The sequence below is a fragment of the Melanaphis sacchari genome, unplaced genomic scaffold, assembly GCF_002803265.2.
Source record: "Melanaphis sacchari strain LSU unplaced genomic scaffold, SCAv2.0 Contig0_pilon_pilon, whole genome shotgun sequence".
NCBI lineage: Eukaryota > Metazoa > Arthropoda > Insecta > Hemiptera > Aphididae > Melanaphis > Melanaphis sacchari.
In genome coordinates this window covers 20,636,481-20,663,535 of record NW_020270366.1, presented here as the reverse complement: position 1 = coordinate 20,663,535, position 27,055 = coordinate 20,636,481, and the positions used below count along the sequence as shown (strand labels likewise).

The following is a 27,055-nucleotide window of genomic DNA, read 5'->3' as shown; positions in this document are numbered from 1 at the left end:
CCTTGGGGCATAGATTTAATCCATCATAGAGAGGAGGAGATGCACCACGTCATATTAACTCATAGACTTTTATATCTATTACATTACTATATTAGATAAGAAACTTGTGTTATTAAATAATCTGTTTTTGTCATTTCTCGGTCGGAAAATCATCAACTCGAGCATGTTAATCATATTATATTAAATATTTCGGTACATCTGCTATTTAATAAGGTAGTTAAAACAATTTCTATCTTTGAACATTTTCCAACTCAAAACACAGCGGACCAGCTTCAATTATTTTGTGTTAGTTTTATTCAGTTTTTAATCTAGGGAGCAGGTATAGTATGAAAATCCATAATATCGGCAGGGAAAAAACAACATGAATGAGTTAATGTATTAGACGAAATACCGTATTATCTGAAGGCAAAAATCGAGAGGGACGGCGAAAAAAAAGGTCACTTAGCTGGCACAGCAATCAGTGGTTTTATATTACTACTGCTCGTGACGCACGATTTATCATCACCGGATAAATTTACGCATTCCTCTGTGAATTTCGATGATGATAAACTCCCACCACCGTTGTAGTTAACGCATTTAATTTTTAATGATGACGATAATAAACTCACATCCAACATCCACGTGGCCACAACCCTTCTCATGAATGGCTGCAAGTTAGAATGAGAGTGGGCCATGTAATCACACCCGGGCACGTACTGTGACTCGGTCTCCAACAGCTTCTTAACAGCCCGTTCATCCCGAAAAATAGTCCGGTCCTCAGCAAAACACCTATCTTCAGATGCCGTCTGTGATTCGGTACACATCAAGTTCATCGTGTGCGATAGTAGTAAATACCGGTGTGATAGTCTCGAAATTGTTCGATCGAAATCTACACCGGTGGAAAATTCGTAGTTGTCACGATACTATTATCAGTTTTCGGAAGATTTTTCAAAAAACACCGTAAACGTACACATTCGTCATAAAAACTGTACGGATTTTGGTTACACGGATACGATGAAATCTTATTGCGTTGCACTATTATCACTATAAATTTGTTTCGGTCTTAGTAGCAATCGTGTTTTACAAAATAATATACTATTTAAGTACACCGTAAGAATAGAACGGTTCAATTCAGACAAAAAGCGTACGCACAAGAGGACGGCAACGACACTACTGATTACCAAACGTAGAAGTGCAGAACTGCAGAATGCGACGTCGTCGGGTGTCGAAACAGCTGATCGCACGCGCCGCAATCCGCGGTACCGGTTGTCAGCCGGCCCTGCGCAAGCGCCGCATTTATGTAACGATGCATAGTCGTGTCGTCATATTATTATTATTATTATTACTATAGTGAGCGTAGGTACTACGGCATTATACTATTATAATTTATGATTAGGAAGTAGGAACTAGGGTCAGATATTTAGGTTTTTACATATTATTATTACTTATTAGATACTCCATAGTTCTAAGCAGTCTTAAGAGAATAAATAATGTGAACAATTTTTTTAACACATAATTTAGAAGAAAATGTTTTTCTGTAGTTACATTTGAGATTATTAATAACAAAACTTAATTTCACTAACTTAAATATCTTGAAATATTTTATAAATTTAATGTGAGAAAAAATACTTGAACATTTTAAATTTATTATTTTGAGAACTTCACTATTTTTATTATCATTAATGATAATAATTTTTCTATCATATTGTAATAAATTTATGTTCCTTTTTATAGTTATTAATTTATTATAAGATTTTAATTTTATATTATTATAATAATTAGTAACTTGTTAAATAAAAAATTATTCACGCATAAGTGGATCTTTTTGTCAAAAAAAAAAAAAAAAAATAATAAAAATAATATATATTTGCATATTGAGCGTATTTTTACATAAAAAAGTTTTTTCCTCATTTTTAAGAAATATAAAGGAGCATATTTGTTTGTATTTTTAGAGAACATAATCAGATTATATATCAACTATTTTAACTTAAAATCTAGATTTAGAAAGTTATAATATTATTATTGAATTTATATACAAAAATACAAAACGTTTTTACTCTATAAAATGTAACATTCTCTTATTCTAGGTAGTATTTCGTAAAGATTTTTGTTTGCTTAATTTTTTTAATTAGCCCTCATCATTACATATTTTGCAGTATAGTAATATCATGTGATCATTAGCACAATTAAAAATACTGGAAAGATACCTCAAAAAAAGTATAAAACCCCATTCCCGTACCCAATAGTCGATACACATATTAGACATTTTAGATTCTGAACAAAGCAAGTAGTTTTACAACAAGTATGTAATTTTTTTTACGAATGTGATATTATTCGATTATCGTGAACAAAGTAAGCCAATCATTGAAATGGTCTTTTCAAAATTGTACAAACTCATCACTATTTATTATCTTACCCGTTTCTTTTTTTTATCAATAATTAATAATTAATAATAAAAATGTTGATCTATAACATGAAAATAACAGTTTAAAAAAGGATGGCAAGTGAGTATATCGCTCTGTTATACGATAGGTGTCTATAAGTCACTGCGATGGATATATTCATTTTGAATTCAACATATCAGTATAGGTTAAATATAAGCTTTAACTGTAAAAGTTGCACATTTTATTAATTTTCAATAGCAAAACCATTTGCAAATTTTCGTGATTTGAAGAGATTTAGATAAATTATAACTTCAAATACATGAAAAAATAATTACTTATATATTTTTAATATTTTTATATAAATATAATAACAGCTTACGTGAGACCTTGTATTCAATTTTCAAAAACTTTTACCTAGTGAAAATTTTTTTATCCAAAATTAAAAATATTTAAAAATAGCTCAATATATTTAAAGTTTTTAGAAAAATATATTATTTGTAGAAAATGTTAACATCAACCAATTGTAGGTATATACATAATTGAAGTAGAATACAGATATTTAAAAAATATTTGTTTGTACATTAAATAATCAAATAAACGTTTGATAAAATTTTCAAGTATTTATATGGACATCACATTATTCGTTTTTGAATAATAACAAAATATCAAAAATCGTTTGAGGAGAAATAAAATATTTTACTTACAATGTCGTAAAAATTTAAATTTCAAACGCTTAATTAAATTAATATAACTTTTCGGTAATTGTTTTTTAGTGTAGGTAGAAAAACTAATGAGGAATCTTGTATTAAACTTGATAATTTTAAATATCAAAAGAAAATTATGAATTTCTGACAACAAAATAATTTTAAATTTGTATTGCATTTTACGAGTTTCATCAAAATCCTAAATTTAAATGCTCATAAAAAAATACTGCGAATGTGAATTTTAAAATCTTGTATTAAATTTTCAAGTATTTTGCTCCAGAAAATATATTTATTTTTTTTTATTTTAAAAAACCTAGAGAGTGGGTAGATCATATATATATAATATTATTTATTGGTTTTTAGATACTGTTTAATAGATCACGTAACCATTTCCATTTGAGACAAAGGCGACGGAATGAGTTGTTAGGTAGGTAACGTGCGAGAGGATACTTAATCATCATAAAGTCAACTATTTTTTTTCGGGAGAGGGGATAAATATCGGTTGGGAATGTTAAACATTTCATTCTCTATTCTCCACTAGCCCCCTAATGGTCACGATGAGCTAATAAAATATCAAAAATTGCAATTGTATCTAACGGCCATAAGTATACTATAGTATATTTTAATAATAGAACAACCATTCATCATATAAACTACAATATAATGACTTAAATTATTCGAACATATAGATAATACAGTCAACTCACGATATAAAAAAGCTCGTTATAACGAAAATCTCGATATAACGAATAAAACTATCGATCCCTTGAAAATCTCGCGATATAACGAAACATTACATGTATTTAGTCCCCTCGATATAACGAAGTTTTTTTGACCAAAGCTCTCGCTATGTAACGAATTTTCACAATTTTGGAGCTTGATATTACGAATTTTACGAGTTTCGACAATGTATAATTATTATACGATAGGATAAAATACATGACGTCGTTATTGTATAAGATACTATTATTACTATTGTTACTACTAGCTTGCTATTACAGTGTTTGTTTCGGCGATTATCACACGATAAGATAAATAACTCTAGTACTCTACAATGTTTGGTCACATTTAAAAATTAGACAATACAGTAAACAAAGTAAGCACAAATGGCTATACACCAAAAAAAAAAAAAAACCGATTTAAAAAAAAAATAAATATGTACGATATGTATGTAATAAAACAAAATTTACAAGTAATAAACAATAATTCATATTTAATATGTATGTATGTAATTATAATAATATGTAATCTAATAAAATATTAATTTTGAATATTTTTTTAAATCTTGTTGAAATTAATTTTATTGAATTATTCTTTCGAAATACCGAACTTTTTCTTCAGTCCCTTGAAATTCGATATATCGCGAATTGACTGTATTAAAATAAATATCTCCTTAAATACCCAGCCACAATAACATAGAAAGAAACAAGAAAATAGATCAAGACACTAAAAATAAATCAATGGAATCCAATCTAAGCTTATTACTGACACAAAATCCAAATAAAAAAACCTAATTAGAATCAATATAATATTGAAGGAAAAAATAAATAAAATGTAATTAATAATTTTGTTACAATGATAATTAATTTTTTTTAATGTTATTTTTTTCCATCAAAATGATTCAAAATACTCGCCAATGGGAGATTTATCGGTGTACATATTTCTATTACGATATTTAAGCATAAAGACCTAAACACTAAAATACTTGGTGCAAAACGAACATACAGATTGTTTTTATATTGAATAAAAATATTAAATTAAGTGTAAATATATGTATCTATTTAGACTAAAACCAAAAAAATCTGTGATTGTCATAAATTTAAATGTTGAATTAACAAGTATTCAGTTTCTCTTGGTTGATAGACGGTGGTATACTGATGGTTAGGTAACCTCTAGTATTTTAATTGGAATGTCTTACAGTATTAATCTATTATACTAGTTTACTCAGTGCAAAATAATTTTATTGTACCTATTGCAGTAATCACCAATAGGTATAGGTATTTACATAACATAGGTTATATAGATTACAACTCAACTGATATGGTTAATGCAAATAGGTAGGTATTGTTTGTATACTAAATTGTGATATTATTCAAAGAATGCAAGAGTAATATTTGAAAATAAAATTTTTATTCAACTTTAATATTATTGATTCAAATGTGGGTTAATTTTAAATCTTGTGAGAAAAACTAAAAAATAAACAATTGGATATTTTTTATTGCCTGTACCAGAGTGGTTCCAAACTGTAAGGTGTGCTTCCTTTGGGAGGTGCAAGCATTTAACAGGAAAAGTGCGATGTAAATATCGATATTGTACCTATACAGTTTACACCATATACGTATCTGCTATGATAGAACTATACACTAATAAAAAATGTTGTTTCATTTTTTTAAGGGAGCTGTGATTAAATTTTTTGTTTTCAGGGATTTTCGAAAGTTTAAAAACCGCTGGCCTATACACTTTTTTCTAGAAAATATTTAAGTAAAATATAGCATTGAGAGAATAACACCGAATACACAAAACCTGCTATTTAAAGAATTTGATTTGAGTGATTTTAATAACATTTTTAGATAAGTTAAAGTTTTAAATTTTAAATATACATTTAAAAATTAATTCAAAGTGCTTAAAAAATGGTCTCATGCAGTACAAGTAATAATCATTACGTAGAAACTAGATTATATAGAAAACAGTTAGGCAACTCACAAATAGTAAATTTACCAAATTTCATATTGCATAAAAGGAGCTGTATCTCTATTGTTGCTTTTTATTTATTAATTTTATATAATTTTATCAATACTAACTATAATATATAATAAACACATGAAAATTATAACAAAAAAAAATTATTCTTCAAGAATGAATGATTTAGATCGTCGTTAAGTTATAAAAAAATCTAAAAATACTACGGCATAGCTAAATATTCATCCCTATATACTGTGAACAATTTGTAAATCTACTTTAAACACTGTCTCCGTAAATTTTTTTGTTCACGCAAAACCATTTTCATGGATAAATACGAATTGTGTAGACAACCATTTTTAAGGAGTTCAATACAAATAATTTTCTAAATAATTGTGTATTGTATAAATTATACATAGTAAGTCAGTATTTTAGTAAGAAAGTAATTAAACGAGAATTTTATCTCAGACAATATTTATGTAATATCTTGTGAGTTGTGTTCCTCTGAATACTAATTAAAATTAATCAATTGAATGCTAGACCTTTATTCCGTGGAATGCAAAAACAAAACAATAAAGATAAACTACGAAACAAAACAATACATTTAATAATTACTTAAAAATATTAACATTTTTAAATATAAAATATATTATTTATATATTTAGTTAGTTAAAAAATAAAAAATAAATTACACGTCATCCAAGTTGATAGTCATCACAGTAATTAGAAGATAATTCAATATTATTTTTTAGGTGAAATAACAATTTAATATACATTATATAAATATAGTGTAAACACGGTCATCTTTTAATATTAAGTAACAAGAATATCAAAATTTAAAATAAATTTTAGTACTTTTATCAAACATTTTGATTAACTCGGTAAAAGCTTTTGACGTTTATAATACACTTGGTTTGTAAATAAAAATTAGTGCGTGGTATTTTGCTATACAATGAACTAATATAGAGTGCAATTTTTATGTAGGTACAGAGTCAAAACCATAAATGAGCGATTTTTATTTCTAAAGTTAATATCCAAATAAGTAGCTTATTTTTTTTTCATTCATTGCTCTTTAAACGGTATAAAACATATTTCGATGTTAAGTATATTTTATTTATTTATTTGTGATTAGTCAAAACATTTTTTTTTTTTAAATTTTATTTTATGTAAATCTAAATTTATTTTTGATGCAATAAAGATTTATTATTAGCGTGTATGACTACGGTGTAAGAGAAATAGCAAAATATCTCCCACACATGTCAATAACACACTAAACGAATATTAATGAGTTTGTTGATTTTTTTGTCTAAAAGTATTAATATTTTGCTAATATCATTGTATAAGCAAATCTAATAAGCTCAAAATATATTTGAACATATTTTTTCAATTTGTCATGAAATTTACTTGAAATTACTTTCTTATAATATATTTAAAATCAATTTTGTATAATTTGGCATTATTAATATTTTAAAATTATTAATATAAAAATTAAAAAATCTAACTTTTAATGACTTAAAAGATACATCTAGTTTTCAAGTTAACTTCACGAATAATTTTTATAATATATTTTCAGACATTTTTTCCAATTACTTAAATATTTAGGGCAGTTGGCACAAGATAGATTTATTTTAATAAAAAATTCGGGATCGGATCCCTCTAATTTTAATTATACACATTTTATAGAATTAATATTGATTAACTAAATTTCATGTTAAACAGGTAATTAGTGCGCACTAATCGATGCAAATTGAAAAGAAAAGTTTATATTCACCTAACTTGAGAATTAACTTATCTACCTAATTAGAATAAAACGATTGCGTAAAGTGTTAGTTTATTATAAACTTGATCTTAATTATATTATCATTATGAAAACAAATCGAAAATCTATAGAAAATAGAAATACTAAAAAGTTTAGTACTTTTTAAAAATGCAAATAATATTCTAACAGTCTTCATATATTTATGATTAATTATTTGATTTTTTTATTATTAAAAAAAAAAAAAACGCTTTTTAAACAATAACATATTAGTGAAGTTATAAAGATATTTTTTGGTTTAATTATGTAGTACTATGAAATATTACATTTAAAAATATATAATCAAGCCAATATTAATAATATTGATTTAATAAGCTAGGAAGTATAACTATATATACCTACTTAAAATTAAAATTCATTTTTTTATTTATACACAATAAATAATTGGTTCTTATACAAAAACATATCAATTAAATTAGCAGAAATGGGAGAGGGTTTGGTAGGTTAAGCTCTTAAATAATAACCCCTCAAATGTTTTTCACGATTTATGTAATAAATAAGTTTTTATGATTATATTTGATATTGATAGACGATCGTTAAAAATTTTTATATAACTTGTGATATTATACTAAAACTAATAATTATTATATTATATTAAAACTAATAATTATTAATCAATTAATGAGAGTTGAGACATATAAAAACATGTGCAGATTAAGAACTTTGACGATTCATTATCGTTTCAACTTTCTACTCAATCTCAAACTGAACATTGAAAAAAATTTGTTAACAATTATTAATATTTGATAATGAAGATATTATCGGAAAATTTACTAACTTAATATTCTAAAAAAATACCATGACAAAAAATTAAAAATACAATTTAAGTAAAAATATACATCTTTAATTAATTATTCAAATATTTGTTTGTAATTATTTAGGAAATAATATAATAGATAAAATGTAGTAAAAAAATGAGTACAATATTATGTTTTATTAGCTTTTATGCATGATTAAGGGGTGTGGTACGCGCCGATTAAACGTCTTGCTTGTGTATAAAAATTATTACCCTCCCTCCCACCCGATTTTTTAATGTATTTCCGTCTATGATGAAACGTGTATTATAATGTATAAAAAGTATACACCAACAATAACTATTTACATGTATACTCTACTATTCTACATAATATATAGTTTACTTTAGTTCTTTTAAAAATGGCGATTGCAGCTACGGTACATTTATCCTTTTGTACAACGTCTTATTATATAACTCGGCCAACCCCCTGTATTGTCCACCTGTCTATATAAAAAAAAAAAAAAAAACAAAAAGAAATGTCCGCGTGTTCTTTCTCTGCATGTCTGCATTCTCTGCACGCGTTTCTTATAGTCAAGGCTAACCGATTTTCTATACGTAATTTTCCATGCCGCAGATGTTTCCACTTCCTTCACCTTTGTGTGTATATTATAAATTATAATTTATAATATTTGATTTCTATATTCTTTCAGATAAGTAACTACTGTGCTAAATAGTTGACATCAGTGAATCAGTGACATGGCCAAAGTAAGGAGGATAAGCAAAATTTAGCCCCTCCCCTTGTAGACAGTGTTTCTTTATATAAAATATCAATAATTATTGTACTACTTAAGTATTAACTAAATGTGTTATCAGTTTAAAGCGCGGTTATCTACGGAGAAAATAACCATAGTTTAAAGCGTAAACAAACAATTGTACAATCACATTTTATCACTAAACATTAAATGATACACCATCATATCTCAAGTTAATTATTTAATATTTATTTATTAAAGTTATATTTTTTATTTTCAAATATTGGAAATAATAAATATATAATATATTATGTTTGATGTATATTCTATGTATATATAATATATCTATTTGCCAGATATCATATCCAGAATGTGTTAAGTATAGCTGTAGATATTAAAAATTCAAAATAGTTATTTATTTGATTTTTTCATAATATTTAGTTATAAATTATAATCATGAAAAAAGTAGGTCTTATAATTATCCTTGATATAATTATAATTAATTATTAATTTAAATGTAACAGCAATCAGGCTAATTTTTATCGCCGATTGATAAAACAATAATGATCAATCGTTAATGATCAATATTTTTTATAATTTAAATTAGATGTTGAAAATTCTTAGATTAAAAACCTAATGATATAATTTAAAAGCAAATTAAAAAGTATAAGAATAAAATTAATGTCTAATGAGTAATGACGTAAAAGGTTATCAAAAATTGTAAAAACTTTCTTTTTTCATTTATTAAAATGATTAATAAACCTATAAAAAATATATCAGCACACTATTTGATTTCTCTCTTTAGCTCATGCGTAGCATAGACAAAACGCATTTGTACAAAATCATTATTTGAACTAGTTTTGAGAAATTTTTAAGTAAAATCAATCATTATAAAAGTTATAGAAGATAATATTTTTATGGGTTTTACGTATCCATTTATCTAAGTATTGTCTCAAAGCAATTAAATAATTATTTGAGTTAAATTTTTTTTTGTATTAATTAATAAAAATATAAAGTTAAATAATAATAAAAAATAAAAACAATACTTATGTCAAACCCTTAAAAATATAATATTATATATTTTTATAATAGGTACGATTTTTTATTTATTTGAATTTGACCGGTTTAAGGACTCAATATACATATATAATACATTGCTATAATTTTAAGTAATAAATGATTTTATGTATACACTGTATATAGGATAGAATAGAAAATAGAAAATTAACAACTAACTTAAAAATTACGATTTAAAAGAATGATGATAATTAATATTATACAATATAATATTGGTATAAAGTTTGTATTATAAAATAGTAATATGTATTTAATATTCTTATAGCTATTGTTAACTAACTCAGTAATCAAAATATAATATAAAAATAGCTTAAGAGATGATAATGATTGAGTAAAATGTTTATGTTTCCTTAACAAATACATAAGTGTATTATATATATATTTTATATTTTACTTTAAGATAACTCGAAAATCGTAAGACAACAATTTTAGGCGAATTCTTTCCGTCTTCGTATGTTTTATGTGGGTGTGAGAGAGAATACAAATAGCTTATAAACATAGCCATAATAAACATTTCGAAAGAAATCTCAATATCATTAAATATTTTTAATTTGTCGATTGTGATGATTTATCAATATCCATCAAGTTTTAATTTATTTATTAATAATATACAATTATTCTGTGTCAAAATAAACAAGATAAATACCGTCATCTGATTATTATATTCTGTCTAGACTTTAGATTATGTCTTTTCTTTAAATTGTTATTTGTTTTATTTAAGCCTCAGACGTGAGTTAGTCATAATTTTTGATAATTTTTATTTATTTATTTATACAGAAACTAGATGACTCGTCTTGGCTTCGTCCGTGATTGGTTGTTTATTTTGCCTTCGAACAATGATATATTGATATATAAAATTTTTTATTCAAATTTTATCGTTTAATAATGTGATTAACAAGTAAATATAAAAAACGGTTAATGAAAACGTATTGAAATGTTTCTAATGGTATTAAATATTCGGTATAATATACAATAATATGTACAGTACATAAATTCACCTACATAATTTAATAGTAAAAACGTTAATTGAAAAAAAAAATTTTAAGTATAAGATATATATAAATATGTATACCTAGTTGGTAAGTGGGTGGGTGGGTGTGTAAATTTTAGTTTGCTAATGGGTTATTTTATGTTCGTTTCGCCACTACTATATAGTATATAATATAATCAATAAAAATTTGATTAAATATGTTTTCTTACTTGACTCAATAATAAATGGTTAATATAAAATACAAATATCATTCATTAATGAATCATATTTAAAATGATCGATAAAAACTAAGATACTAAAAACATTTAGTAACATTTCAATACTTAGCTTAACCTACTTTTCTTTTTTTCTAATTATTTTAAAAAATATTGAGAATTTTCAATTCCCAAAAGTACCGCAACTAGATTCAATTTGCTATCAGAAACCTCCTTTGAAGTTTATGAATAATGTATTTATTCAATTAGAAAAAATGTCTTCAGATATAAAAATAAATATAAGAACACATACTGTAAAGTTAATACATTTTTCACTCTGCTTAGAATCTAAAAAATCAATTTTCTGCGCGAAATTGGTTATAGTAATTATAAATAATATTTTGGAAAAAAACAATTTACTTAAAAAAAAAACAGAAAAGTTATTCATTATATGACTTAGTTAACTTAACTTTAACTTTTTAACTCGTCAATGCCCAACCTAGAATATATATATACATACATACATACATGCATAGGTATGATATATTATTATGCTTTCATCTTACATGGAACGCTGCTTATAACTTGTTGTAAAGTATTAACAGAATAAGTTTGTTCCCTATCTCTAAACAAATCACGATTCTAAGAATATAATATTATGATTAAACATTAAAAACATTTTATTTCGTTTTCATTTTAAACCCAAGATTGTAAGGTCAGACATGAATATTGTGATTATATCTACTACTGATTACCTATATACAGGGCACTAGCTATATACATCTATATACTATCTATCTTACTGACCAAGTAATCATTGTATTAATCTTCATAAGGTTAAATTTCTTACCACATGTGATAAACACGTTTTATAACAAACAAAACAATATTTAACGCGATTCATGCACAAATTAAAATAAGTGTTTTCGTCTTAATATTCTTGAGTATAATATGTACCTGAACTTCAAACTGTAAACAGTAGATATATAATTTATTATTTTACTATCTTACAATTGTGACGATTTAAATTTTACAATATGTATACGCCTTAATAGTCAGATATAGTTTAATTATATTGGTACTAAGGTACTCATTGTATATAATATATAAGACTTATGTTTTTATGCGGACATACAATTTTTATTGACTCAAAATCTAATGACTGTAATTTTTATTGACATTTCATACTGTATTTTAATTATTATTATTAATTGTAATTGAACATTTTGTAATACAAGATGAATTAAATAAATAAAAATTGAGTACTCTCAATTTATTTCATAATTTTGTACAATATTAGTTATCATATGAAAATAGTATATTAAAATTAAAATACATTTCTAAAAACATCATTAATTTTAATGAAATATTAATTTAATATTTGACTGTCGTATTGTTATACATTTGTATGCTTAGCATATTAATTATTATTTAGAGTGTTTATGTCCTTCGTGGTTGTGGCCAGTGTGATCTTCAGTTGAATGATCATGTCCTACGTGATCAGTTCCTTCGTGAGTATGGCCTGTATGGTCACCTCCTTCGTGGCTCTCGTGAGCTTCGTGGTTATGGCCAGTGTGATCAGCACCATCTTCTTGATGACTTTGTTCACCTTCGTGATGACAGTGAGCGCTCATACATATGTTTATTGTAAAAAATGTCGCCAAAAGAAATACTACCTAAACAAAATATAAGAGTTTCGAATTTACTTTGACGTCTAACCTCTAAATGCTACGTAAATATTAATAATAAAAACATTTTTTTTTTCGTTAATTATTATTTGGTTATTAAATATATAGATACCTAATATATTGTATTCAATTCCTATTAATGGAAAAAATATATTTAATTTATTTTATTTTATAATGTGATCAAAACTTTCAAATTAATATTGTCTAGTTTATAAATAAATAAATTGTGAATCAGTAGATTTGAATATTATTATCTACTTATAAAACTGGCTATTTTTTTATAGAATCACAGTATCAACGTTTTTATGCAGCTTAAAAAATTGTCAGTTCTACATACTTAATATTTTTGATTAATTTACGAAAATTTTTGATTATAGTTAAAATGTATAACATACAAATAAATATAGATAATATGCAATATATATTTTAAACTAGAAAAAAACTTTAATTTTAAGCATTAATACTAATCTAGATGGCTGTATACTGTAACGCAGGAAGATTCGCTAGCGAGTTTATATTATTTATAAGTTTTTATTACAATGTAAATTTCAAAAATTTGCTTTTCTTGCTTAAAGGTTGATGTATTCATCGATAATAAATATTTGTTTTGAAGATGTAATAAAAATACTACTTTTAAAGCATAATTTTATGCCCCTGGTAATTCGCCATATACCTCTAATTATATAGTAAGTCGAAGAAGAGTTTCTTTATACAGAATAGATTAGATAAATTACGAAAAATATTCAGCCTATGTGTTATTTAACTAATATAAGTTTTTATTGTGTACCTTATAAAGTTAGTAAATAAATAATAAAGTAAAACAGATTATATAAATAAATTATTGAACTGGATTATATATTTAAACAAAAAGTTAAAACAGACAGATAGAATATATAAAAAGGAATTATTGCATATTAATAATTTTTAGAACTAACAATTTTTAACCAATATTAGTCAATTTGTGATATAATAAAGTACTTACCAACAATTTCATGATGTTAAATGTAAATTAATAATTTTATAAAAAAAATATTTTAGAAATAATACTATTAGAACTCGCTATAAGAACTGTGAGTACAATATCAGTATACCTCTATATAAATACACAGTGTTTGAAGCGATAAAAATTTATCTACAATAAATTGTGTTGTTTTCTAAAAAATATTCCACCTCTATATTTATTAAGGTTGTTTATAGCTAATTAATATGTATTTTTATAATCTTATATTATTATACTATTATTATTATTTTAACTATTATATTTCTACGTGCCTAATACAATTATACACAATAACATTATTAAGGATTATATTTTACATGATTTTGTAAATATAAAATTATGTTTGATAATAAATTATTAAAACGTAAATTGCATTACACATTTCAAATTTGCAGGAAATTTCTGATCGAAATTTATATCTAATTAGTACTTTAAAAGGGGGAAATCAGAAGTGGAATTATCTCAAGAATATTTACAGAAAATTAATGTTCAATCTGTGTTTTTATTATGATTATAAATGACCGTAGAGACTTGACATTTTCACAAAATATTTATAGTAACAGTTTTTAAACATCATAAGTTTTAAAATATTAAATAAACTTTATAATTTTTTCCTATTTATGAGCACTTAAAATTTTCTAAATTTAAAAAAAAAATGTTATAATTATACATGATGAAATTTCGTTTAAGAGTAATAATGAAAATTTAATACTAGGTAATGCAAGGTTTCCTCAAATTTTGTTTTTCTTATAGCAAATAGATAAAATATATCGAAAAACATTAAAATATTTTATTTTTTTTATTAGAGTTTGAATTATAAATTTTGAAACAATTAGTCAATATAATAAAAATTTAAAAATTATTTAATTTTAATACCTAAGGTTTGACAATATAAAACTAGATTTCCCGTAATTTTTTGAAACAAGAGTTAAAAAAAAAAGTAGATTTATTTAAGAACAAAATTTTCATTTATTTGGATTTTTATACTTTTTTAGGATCCTATTGCGATAATTTATTTTTACAAACAAAACAAAATCTTGTCACTGTAAATCGGTAAGCAGTTGAATTGTTTTAAAAATGTTGATTTCTCTAAAAAAAAAATTGATTGAATAATTTCTGAATTATTAAAATGTATATATTACTTAATAATGATAATCCTTAAAAGTTAAAAATGGATTAATAAAAATATAAAATAAAGACTTAGATAGGTTTTTATATGAAGCTATGATGGTTTAAAAATTGAAATAATTTTAATATTTATATATTAGCATTTTATATTCATAAAAATTATCTAAATTTAACATGTACTATATGTCCAACCTGGGTATAAAATGTATTTTATGATATATGAAATACAATCATAACTAAGGATTATCCTTAAAGCATACAATAAATATTTTAGGAAATACTTTTTTTAATTTTAATTTCTATTTTTCTAAATTATAGAAAAATAATATAATTTAAAATGTACAGTAACAGAATATATGTAGTTCTTATTTGAATAAAATGTAATTTATATTGCTAAACAACACTTCTCAAATGGTATAAAGAATGAATGTATTTGTAAGTACGGTCTTTAAACATACTTAAAATGTTTAAAATTATTTAAGAATAAAATGAGTGAGCATTCTGGGTTGACTCTTCATTCATTTTAATATTTGTTTTCACTTGAATCTACAACTGTAGTTCCTAAACTTATAACTCATAAGTCATTAGTTATTAATATTATCGTAACCTATATGTTATCGGTGTGTCATCCGGTCATGCATGTCACTATAGTAGGTAACCTTTTTATTTTTAATTTTCGCGATGCGCAAACGACAAACACCATATGGGTAGACCACCCATTTATATAGGTATATTAAATTATATATATATATAAGTTTATTATTCCCAAGAAAATCCTCTATTTTGTACAATATTACTTTAGTTTTTTGTAAGTTACGTAATAAACTATAAAGGTAATCGATTTGAATATTATATGCGTATCAGATACTTGTCTGCTTTACCGACCACTCATTTAAACGGAATGGCGCATAATTCACCGATGTTGCGCGGTAGACCCACAGAGTTTGGCTAACTTGATATACCTATATGGCTAAGATGTAAGTATTGTTTTGTAATATTATAAAACATAGATTTATTATTAAAACCTTATTTACGATTTTTTTAGTCAAATATACAAATAATATAGCGAATAAAAACATGAAAAATATTATGTTGAACTTGTAATCATTTAATTATAATATAATATCTTATTAAATATATGAAGGTATGTATTAAGTATACAGTAAATAAGGGCTGATATGATAAGTACATTAAAGTGTTTAGTTAACATTAAATAAGTTATATACATTTAGGAAGCCATAAAATAGTATATTTTTATCCAATTACACATGTTTTACGTAACATACGGCGGCGATATATCTATGATTATGTCAAAATAATAATAATAAAGTACCTATAGGGACGTATTTAGTATAACGCGAACTTTTAACGATGAAAAAGACAACTCGGTATTTATTGAAAAAGAAATACTCGTTAAAAACAATATTGACCTCAAAAGTTAAGTCGACTATCGACCGATATAAAAAATGCCGATTTTGGTTAACTAAGGGCTTGTGGAGCATCGTAAATAATTGGAAAGAGTCTGTACCGGTGGCAAGCAAACAAACTACTAGAATCGAAGATATTTTCCGTGGATTGGATGAAAATAAAGACTTGTTAGAGAAAAGGCTGAATGACGGCCAGGATTTATACCCCAATTGTGATACATCGATTTGGCTAAGGAACTGTACACGTGACATCCCGACTCCCGTCCTAGGAAAAATCGAAGGTAAGTCGTGTTTGAATATTAAATTGATATATTACTGCTTCGTTGCATAGAACGACAGAAAATATGCGATTCAAATGTAAGCCTATTAGTTATTAATTATTATGCAATTCATATAACGCACCGAAGTCTGAATATTAAACATTTTTAAATATCGATTTAAAATAACAATTATTATACTTAGGTAAGATACCAGAATGGTTATCAGGGTCACTGCTAAGAAACGGTCCAGGGAGTACAAAAGTGGGAGATTACGAATTTAAGCATATATTTGATAGTTCTGCTTTACTACACAGGTAAAAACGATAAAGACAAATGTTTAAAATACGTCATATATAATATGTGATTTATTTGTTGACTATACATTTCTATGAATTATAATGTAAACACTATTGTATGCTTTAATAGATTTGCATTTAAAAATGGAACAGTATCATATCAGTGTAGATTTTTGGAATCGAACACATACAAACAAAATAAAGCAGCCCAAAGAATTGTTATTACCGAATTTGGAACCAGAGCATGTCCTGATCCTTGTAAAACAATCTTTCACAGGTACGTCTTATCAAGCATAGGTAACACCAAACCTGTTTTTCAATACTCAAATTATACTTTTGTCTTTTAATGCATTAAAATAGAAAAGTTGGATTAATGCACATTTAATAATAACCAAATATATTTCGCTGACGCTATAATTCTGATAAAATATTAAACACGTAGATTACTGACTAATTTCCTAATAGTTGTACATGAATATTTTAAAAAAATAGAGTCGTTTTTGTTAGAAAAATTAAAATATCGATAAATGTAAAATTATCATTAAAAACAAAAATTATGAACTAATCCATCTCTGTCCCTTTTACTATAAAATAATATATCGTTATTGTAGAACGCCAAAAAATTATTAATAGTGAATAGTTCTATATATAGATACTATTAAATATATTATATTTAATTCTAAATAAAAGTATTTTTAATTGTTTAAAATTAACAGCACTCTATAACAAAAAGACGAAATAGATGAAAAATATAATGTAGGCATTTTAATTTAATATTCAGGTGTTTCATTGTCGTTTAAATAATATTTATTTTATTTTAATACACAAGAAAAAAATTTAGTAAGGTCAAAAAAGCATTTAGATTTGATAAATGTTAAACATGCTTTTGTACACAATAATAGATAATAAATAATACTTTATTATCAGTTACTATCAAATACTATTATTATAAATATCAATTCTAAACAGGTAGGTAATGTATTTATTATGAATTTTTTTTTTTAAGTTATACTTGATAAAAACAAATTAGTGTATACTATATAAGTGAAAAATTAAAAGAATATTACTATTGACATAAAATTTTCACTAAACATTTGATTTTATTGAAGATTTATTAATTTTTAAATAACTATTAAGTATCCAATTAAACAAAGAATCTAACTATTTTTAATTATTATTTGGAAATCTTAATTTACTGATTTAGGTACTAAAGCCTAATAATAATTTATGGAAAATATTGAAGGTTACCTATAGTACCTATGTTTATTTACTCATTAAATAAATTCTACTTTAAAATAAAAATAATTAAATCTAGAATAAATTGATCAAATATGTTTTAACTGTTTTAAGGTCATAATTTATAAAATTTGATTTAAAAATGTTTACTTTAGCCAATAGTAAACATTATTATTTTTAAAATTAACTACCACAATATATTAGTCCAGATAAATCTATAAATATCAGTTTCAAAATATAACAGATAGTCTACAGATAGACGTTAAATATAATATCTTCTAAATTTTACCAATTGTTTCATGTTATTATGTGTTATGTTTTATGTATTAATCTATATTAATATCTTTAGTGAAATGATGAACGTTACAAATATTCATGCACAGCTTTCGTAACTAATAAACTTATTAAATTTATTTATTAAATAAATGCTGGACACTAGGAAAAAATGCCTGTATATAATTTCGTAAGAAACACAAATTCAACAACAACAAAAAAAATAATAATAATAATAATATTAACTAAATATCAATAAAGACAATAAAAATGAATAGAAGTACACAACTCCGGAAGTAGATATAAAATTATCATTAAATATAAAGAAATCGATGTTCAATATAACAACATTTAATTGCCACCGATTAGAAAATGAGCTTAGATAATAATGAAGGTTAAATAGTTAAAAAATAATTAATAATTATGTCGTATATTAATATTATACCATTAATTATAAATACTAGTATTTATAATCAATGATTATACTCATATAACATTAATATTTATAATTAAAATATTTCCACAGTTACCAAAGTGCCACACACGATAATAATCATCACTCAAGCACTCCTGAAGTCCTGAATATGTCATGGTCACAGCTTATTTAACAGCTTTATAGCTATAACCATTGATTATAATTTATTATCAATGCTATAACCAACCAAACACTTTTGAATTTTTAAAAACTAAATCCAGACCCAGACCGAATACGAATTGTTTATTGTATGAACACATGTTAGGATTTTGTCTTACTATAATATTATGTATCATATCATTACGTAGTAATAATAGTTGCATCAGAAATAATCTTTACGAGTAATATTTTTCGAAGCTTATAATTATTATGATTTCAAATTCTAAACTGAACACCAGAATAGATACAATATTACTTAATTGATACATATAAATATGTGAATTTTACATTATTATTACTATTATCATTTACTTTCTTTAGTGTTTAGAAAGTCTACATTATTGTCGCATTGAATTTCCTAGAAGTGAATTTCAAAAGTTATTATATGGAAAATAAAGGGTTTGAGGATGTATAAAGTTTTGTTACTAATTTTGTCTTATTGAATACATTTTTAAACTAAGACGGAGAAAATAAAAAGTGGAACTGAACAATTAAGATTTTAATTTAAATTAAGTTGTATTTTTTCATGAAAATTAAAACCACTCAATTGAATAAAAAACTTTTATTTTAGGTTTTCTAATGTATTCAAATGGGGAGACGATCAATCAGACAATGCGATGATATCTATTTACCCAATCGGCGATGAATATTTTGCATTAACTGAGTATCCAATAATGATCAAAATTGATCCTATAACTCTCGAAACACTTAATACTGTAAATATAACATTATATAATAATTCTATATAAACTATAACATAAAAAGCGTATATAATAAAAATAATAAAAATAAGTTCAAATTTGTTTTTTAATTTAAAATAGAATCATATTATATTTACTTACTATTTAATAATTTTTTTTTAATTGTTATTCTTATATTAGTTTAATATTAATTGCGATTGGTAAGTACGTATTATGCATATTGAAAATTGCATCATAGGTACATTAAATATTGAACTACGAGTATAATATTTCATTTAAACATTGGTATTTATTTATTTTTTTTTTTTTTTTTTTTTTGATACATAATAATATGTTAGTATTAATAATTCAAATCTTATAATATTATTAAAAATTTTAACAGTTATTTAAATTTAAATTGGAATTTAATCTTTTGCAATTTGCATACACATATTATGATATAATATGCAATATGCATATAACATATATGTGTGTGAAATGGTGTTATTGAATAAATAAAATGTTTTAATATTATCAATTATGATAAAAATGTGAAAATATATTTAAAGATAATATGATTGTTATTTATCATTCTTACATTTAAGCACGTTTCGTGGTTGAACAAATTTATAAACAAAAAACTGTTATGCTTGCATTAATAGATAATAGTGGTAGGTATATTCTTACATAATTAATATTAAGTGGAAGTCGGCGTATTATATATTCTATCTTTTCCCAATGCGAATACATAACAAATTTTCATTCAGCAGAACCAACCTTGTGTTGTTAACTTTCACAAAATATTTTGTTAAGAACATTATATGCGTTTATACGTTGGCTTGTAAACGATACATTAAGTTTTCTGCGATAAACGAGCATTTTTAAGTTGTAATATTTTACATATCCATAACTTGCGTAAAATTTGAAACATCGTCAAGAAATTTCATCAAACATATATAATGGTCACGACTTTAAGTTTGATCATAGGTCTATTCATTATGATATTTAAAATTTTTAAAACTATAACAACGCTTGAGGGCAGAGATTGAAAATGTAGAGATAATATAAATAATACGTTGACATATATGTAACAGATTTACATTTTTCAATTAGATAGATATAGCTCGGCTGACTGGTATTGTTCATCACACTGCTCACCCACATATAACGGCCGATGGTGCTGTTTTCAATTTAGCGACTGTTCCAAAAATTGATGGACCTCATTATTGCGTGGTTAAATTTCCTCGGTTTGATTCAGGTAGGGGCCTTAAGTATTTTAAAACATTATTCTAATGGTGATCACCAAAAACTTTATCTTGCCCATTTCCTATGAATTGAAACCGATTTCATGTTTCTACCAATCAAAATTTGTATGCCGTAAAATATGACATATTCTTGGAAAATAAAAAATGTCTAACATTTTTATAATTGAGTTGAAAAAAAAATAAAATAAAAATATGAACTTAAAAAGTTGTATTATTTATAATTAATGTTTTTAAATATTTTATATTTTATAAACTATGTAAGGATAAAAGATACCTACGCAATATTTCAAAAAGTATTATTTTTAAAAATATTGTCTATACATTATTTTAAAACATTAAAAAACAAAATTTTTCTAAAAAATAATATTTTTTACTGTCATTATTTTTGTTACATTTTTAATGACAACATGCAATTTTAATTTATTTTTTCAAAGCAGAATATATTAATATATATCTAATTAGATTACTTTTATATACGGTTATAGACGATTAGTTTAAAAATTATAAGTATTTAAAATTTTGATAAATAGAGTGAAGTGGTCCAATAAAAAATGTAGGTTCACATTCTGCACGTCTATGCTTTACATTTTTATATTTAATAAGCTAATTGTTTGAAATTGTATTTTTATAGATTAGAATATTTAAAATAATATTCAGTTTAAGGATATATGATATTAAAAATACATGTTGTCATTCTAAAGAAAAAAAAAATGAAAAATTGATAATGATTTAAAATAGTAGGTACTTAATTATAATTGTTTTTCAAAAACTTTTTTTTTTTTATAATGAATTAAAACTATAAAAAAGAAATATGATATTAAGATCTTTTGTGAATTTCTAAAATAATAAGTGTCCTAATAATTAGATGGATCACTATTTTTATCAAAATATTCTTATATGACTGAATCCTGACTTTCGAACAGTGAAACGGAATTATTATTCAATTTTCAATATAAAAAAATTTAATTTAATTTAATATTTGGTGTATTGTGTCTTGTCATATTTATTAAAATGTATAATTAATCGTTTTTTAAAATTTTATTGTATTTTAACTTACTGTCCAATAGCTTTTAAAAGTTTCTGTACATTTTTCTCTAAATCTATAGTATAATTTATAAATATCATTGTAAAAGTAAAAAAAAAAACAATTATAGTATTATACATTGTATCAATGAGATAGATATTGTTTTGGTGGAAAAGTGGAATCAGTCAATATTTAATCTATACGAGTATACATATATTATTCTTTTCTTATTTATGTTCATACTATGGTAGGAATCAATGAAGATTTATAAATTAAAATTTTAATCTACGCCAAATTATAACTAAATAAATATATATTGTTTGTATTTGTTTAATTTGTCTTAAAACGAGCGTATACTTATCGAATAAGGTATAAACGTTCAATTAAAGATTTGCATATAAATTAATAATAATGCTGTTTAACATGCCGCATGTGTACACAATTTTTGGTAGGTACCTATACATTAGTTTTAATTGATAAACTATTTTTGTGTTCGCCAAGAAAGTGGATACCAATATTCAACGGACGAAATGTTTGAGCGAATGTGCGTTGTAGCTACCATTAAATGTCGGTGGCCTCTGCACCCTGGGTATATGCATTCTTTTGGCATAACGGACAATTATTTCGTCGTAGTTGAACAGCCTCTAAGTATTTCGTTGTCCACCGCTATGGTTAACAGATTCAAAAGAGATCCAATGTATAGTGCACTAAAATGGTTTCAAGACTGTCCGGTAAGTATTTTTCGGTATTTATAACAATTTTTCTACATATTATAGGATTTTAAAACCTGGAAATCTTCCATATGCTTTATGTACTATGCAGGGCGGATCCAAGAAAGGGGAGGGGGAGGGGGGTAAAGGTGGCGTCCCTCCTAAAATTAAATAAAAAATAAGATAGTATTGAGCCGAGTTTATTTTTATCTGATAACTTTTTTTTACTTTCTATGCACCTCCCCCCCTGGAAAATTTCTGGATCCGCTCCTAATACTATGTAGTATTATATAATTATTGATGTAAATTATAAATAAGCAAAAATATTATACAAGAATAATAAATCCAATTAATCCAAACTATGTAACTCTGTCTAAACTCTTTTCATACGTGTTATATAGACTCTAATTTACTTGATTTCGCGATCTGACGGCAAAACGGTGAAGATATTTAAATCGGATGCATTCTTTTATCTACACATAATAAATCAGTACGAAGAAGACGATAAAGTGGTGATCGATATTTGTTGTTACCGAGATCCTTCTATGATCGACTGTATGTTTGTCGAAGCATTACAAGTAAATTTTTAATATATGTAAAACATTTTTAATTAATAATTTCATTTTATTAATTCAAATCGTGTTAATTGGCTTATATAAGCAGTTGAAGTTGATAAACTTCTATCGACGCTACTTTGATTTTTAGTTGTTTTTCTCTCTTACTAGGGTGGGTAGCAAACAAAGGTACCGGTACAATTAGGTAATCCGATCCGGTTATGTATACTAAGCCACACATATTAATATATACATATTGGTTATCGATAAATAATTACAATATTATAATCTTAATCTGCAATAATCATTCATTCTATCATTGTATCATATATGCTATTCGTATTATGTATTTTAATAGAAAATAATTTCATTTACTTTACTCATATTTTTCAACTAGTAGACAATTCTTCTTTATTCCTATATTTTTGAAGTATATGTTAAATTATCAATCATTATGTTATTAAACTAGCTTAATAGATTGTTATTTCAGAATCTTAATAAAAATCCAGATTATGCAGCCATGTTTCGTAGCAGGCCTTTGAGATTTGTGTTGCCAGTTAACCATACTCCTACAAGTGATGATGTCGAAAACGAGCACCTGTATGTCTGTCCCGAAATGCTATGCGATTTAGGTTGTGAAACACCCAGAATTAATGACTTTAAAATTGGCAAAAAGTATAGATTTTTCTATGCAATATCATCCGACGTTGATGCTGAAAACCCTGGAACGGTAATTATTGTTATTCTATAGTTAAATGAATTATAGTTTATAATACTCATAAAAGGAAAAATGTTATGTATTAGACATTACATAGTATGTGGTATTATTTAAATCAGAATAACATTCTGAGTAACTCTGTTTTGTAAATTGTTTGTATATATTAATTAATGATATTCATTCGTGGGCTGCGAAGTTATAAACTATTATGTATAATAATGTTTACTTATTAAATATAATTTAAAAATGTTTTAATTTAAATTAATTATATAAAAATATATAGTTCTTAAATAATATTTTTTATTATCTTTTTTTTTTTTTTAAATTAGCTCATTAAAGTGGATACGTACAGTAAAACTTGCAAAACATGGTGCGAAAATAACGTATACCCTAGTGAACCAATTTTTGTTTCTTCACCGGACGCTGAAGTATGTATATGAATCACTCTCAAAAAATTGAATAATTAGTTCTTATAGTCGTTATACAATAATAAATTGATATTTTTTTTACTGTAATTTAAAGAAATATTAATTACGACGAATATTATAAAAATGTATTAATTAAAATAGTTTACTAAAATTTAATGAGCTAATGGTGGGTTACCAAATCATGTTTATGTAATGGTTTGCTATCACTATTTTAAATTCCTTAAATATGCTACGTGCCCAGAATAAATCTATATATTTATATTATTGTCTTCAATTAAATTATTGTATTTAGAGGATGTCAGAGTACTATTTGTTTCATCTCTCTGAATGACTAGTCAGTCCACTCGCAATATAGTAACTTTGTGTTAAGTAGAACCGATCTTGTGTAGTCAGCTTTAGTAGTAATGTGAATTAACATAATTTTATTATGAAATTTAGAATATAAAATATAATTTAAATTTTCACATTGGATTATTTACAATATTTCAGTTATAAAGCAGTTTTAATTGTAAAATTTTAGACATACATAAAAATTGGAATATTGTAAAATGCCAATATAAAAACATTTATGATATTTTTAACTTTGAGTTTTATAATAGATCAATTCACTCTAATACTAAAGCTAACATCACAAGGTGCTCTACTAAAAGTAAATTTTCAGTGTTCCACTGAGAGAGAAAATTAATATGCATTAATAAAGTCTTCTTTTGTATAGTACTGTCATATGAGTTAAATTTGTAGACCGATAATGACACTATACAAAAATAAATATGCAATTTGCGGTACGTCTATGTGTAAAAATTATTAACTGTATTTGACCTACTTATACAGGACGAAGATGATGGTGTAATTTTATCATCAATCATTTGGGGCGGATCGGAACGTACTCACCAAGTTGGAGTATTAATTTTGGATGCAAAGAGTTGGAAAGAAATAGGAAGAGCTATATTTATCACTCAGACATCAATTCCTAAATGCTTACATGGATGGTATGCTCCTGCTGTACAAAAACATAACATCAAAGTACTATCATAGATAATACAATTATTTTTGCCAATTAATAATTGTAATCTATTTTTCATTAGATACCTATCAAACCTTTCATATTATATTGTATACTAACTAACTTAACATATTAAATTTAATTTGTTCTACCATATATTTTCTAAACGTTATGTTTAAAATCAGTGTAGATATAATAGTAGGTTACAAGAATATATTTTCATCCCAAAAATTCAAAATCCTTAAAATTATCTGTTGTAAACACACATCAAGTCGTTTTATAACTTCAATATAAAATACGCAAAAATCATGAATTGAAAAATGTTAGAAATGAATAATATTTTTAATGATTATTTTAACACAATTTTAGTTTAATAATAAATATTTATCTTTAAAATAATTGGTTTCTATGTAACAAAAAAAAAAAAAAAAATTGTATTAAAAAAATCCCAAAATATTATAAAGTTGTGTTACATTTTTCTGATTGAGGATAAATTTAAATATTTATTTTTGCCTTTTGGTTTATAAATGGATTGATTCATTTCATACTTAAACAAATAAATGTAACTGTAAGAAAAATGTTTTAATACTGCATGATGTATAAATCGTATGTTATAATATAAAAAAAACATATTGCTATGTATAAAATATTTTGTAAATTAAACCAGACATTATTATCAAATGTTATCGACAAACATGACCTGACCTGTTTAGAATGAATATAATATAACACATGTGCTATCGATTCATTTACGGTCAACGTATTTTTCTTTTCCTTAGTGATCAACTATTTAGAAATTACTTAAATACCGAATTATGAGTGCTATGTGTGAGTTCAGTATGCTATAATTATGAATTATGATAAATCATTAATTGAATAACGCGTAGAAAATATTCCCCAATTACATAATTAATTGTTTAATACTATCACATTCAACTAGGGCTAAACTATAGGATTTTTAGTGACGCGAACAAATATATGCAGGATATTAATTATATACAAAATTATATACAACAATTTACAGAAGAGCAGTACTACCTTATCTACTTATCTACCATTTTTTTTTTTTACTGTATCAAAAAAGTAACAGATATTGTATACATCGACTGTAATAATAAAAATAATAACTGCAGTTTACATTTCAAATTTATATAGAGCGTATATTAATAATCTTTACCCGGAAATGGCTATTCTATAACACGTGTACCAAAAATAACACGTTGGCCAAATTTTTATGTTTTATAATACTCAAAAATATGTTTATTTCATTGTTAAATCTTAAAATCTTAAAAATAATAAAATTGTGAAAAAAAAAATATTACTTATTTATAGATTAAAAAGTTATTAATTATAACATTTTGAAACTTGTTAACTTATTTCTAGATATATTTTGTATTTTGAAAAAAATAATTCATTCCA

General features: G+C 24.4%; 3 protein-coding genes across 4 annotated transcripts in view; 1 reads left to right on the top strand and 2 right to left on the bottom strand.

Annotated features, from left to right (window-relative positions):
* Positions 1-1,165, bottom strand: part of LOC112592385 (G1/S-specific cyclin-D2-like) — a 40,180-nt gene extending 39,015 nt beyond the window's left edge. The window contains exon 1 of the mRNA XM_025336413.1: positions 609-1,165. Within this exon, the coding sequence (XP_025192198.1) occupies positions 609-812 (204 nt within the window). The 5' untranslated portion in view covers positions 813-1,165. The remainder of the gene's footprint in view (positions 1-608) is intronic.
* An 11,507-nt stretch (positions 1,166-12,672) lies between these two features.
* On the bottom strand, positions 12,673-14,084 carry LOC112596958 (urease accessory protein UreE-like). The gene is made up of 2 exons (XM_025342853.1): positions 13,983-14,084; positions 12,673-12,988 (listed from the first exon to the last, which is right to left on the bottom strand). The coding sequence occupies exons 1-2, from the start codon at positions 13,992-13,994 to the stop codon at positions 12,740-12,742; spliced, it is 261 nt and encodes an 86-aa protein (XP_025198638.1). The 5' UTR covers positions 13,995-14,084; the 3' UTR covers positions 12,673-12,739.
* Positions 14,085-16,445: 2,361 nt separating this feature from the next.
* LOC112593287 (carotenoid isomerooxygenase) lies at positions 16,446-25,924 on the top strand. Of its 2 annotated transcripts, XM_025337656.1 has the most exons (10): positions 16,446-16,836; positions 17,018-17,129; positions 17,242-17,388; positions 19,826-19,970; positions 21,048-21,192; positions 22,725-22,954; positions 23,335-23,511; positions 23,978-24,217; positions 24,535-24,633; positions 25,465-25,924. In XM_025337656.1, the coding sequence occupies exons 1-10, from the start codon at positions 16,500-16,502 to the stop codon at positions 25,666-25,668; spliced, it is 1,836 nt and encodes a 611-aa protein (XP_025193441.1). In that variant the 5' UTR covers positions 16,446-16,499; the 3' UTR covers positions 25,669-25,924. The 2 variants fall into 2 exon arrangements, with proteins under 2 accessions (XP_025193441.1, XP_025193451.1); XM_025337666.1 differs by lacking the exons at positions 19,826-19,970; positions 21,048-21,192 and having other exon boundaries at positions 22,729-22,954.
* The last annotated feature ends 1,131 nt before the right edge of the window (positions 25,925-27,055 follow it).

Coding starts and splice junctions, on each gene's coding strand:
- LOC112593287 (XM_025337656.1), top strand. CDS start 16,500: ATGAAAAAGACAACTCGGTATTTATTGAAAAAGAAATACTCGTTAAAA. Junction 24,218..24,534: donor ATGCTGAAAACCCTGGAACG/GTAATTATTGTT, acceptor TTTTTAAATTAG/CTCATTAAAGTGGATACGTA. Junction 24,634..25,464: donor TTTCTTCACCGGACGCTGAA/GTATGTATATGA, acceptor CTACTTATACAG/GACGAAGATGATGGTGTAAT.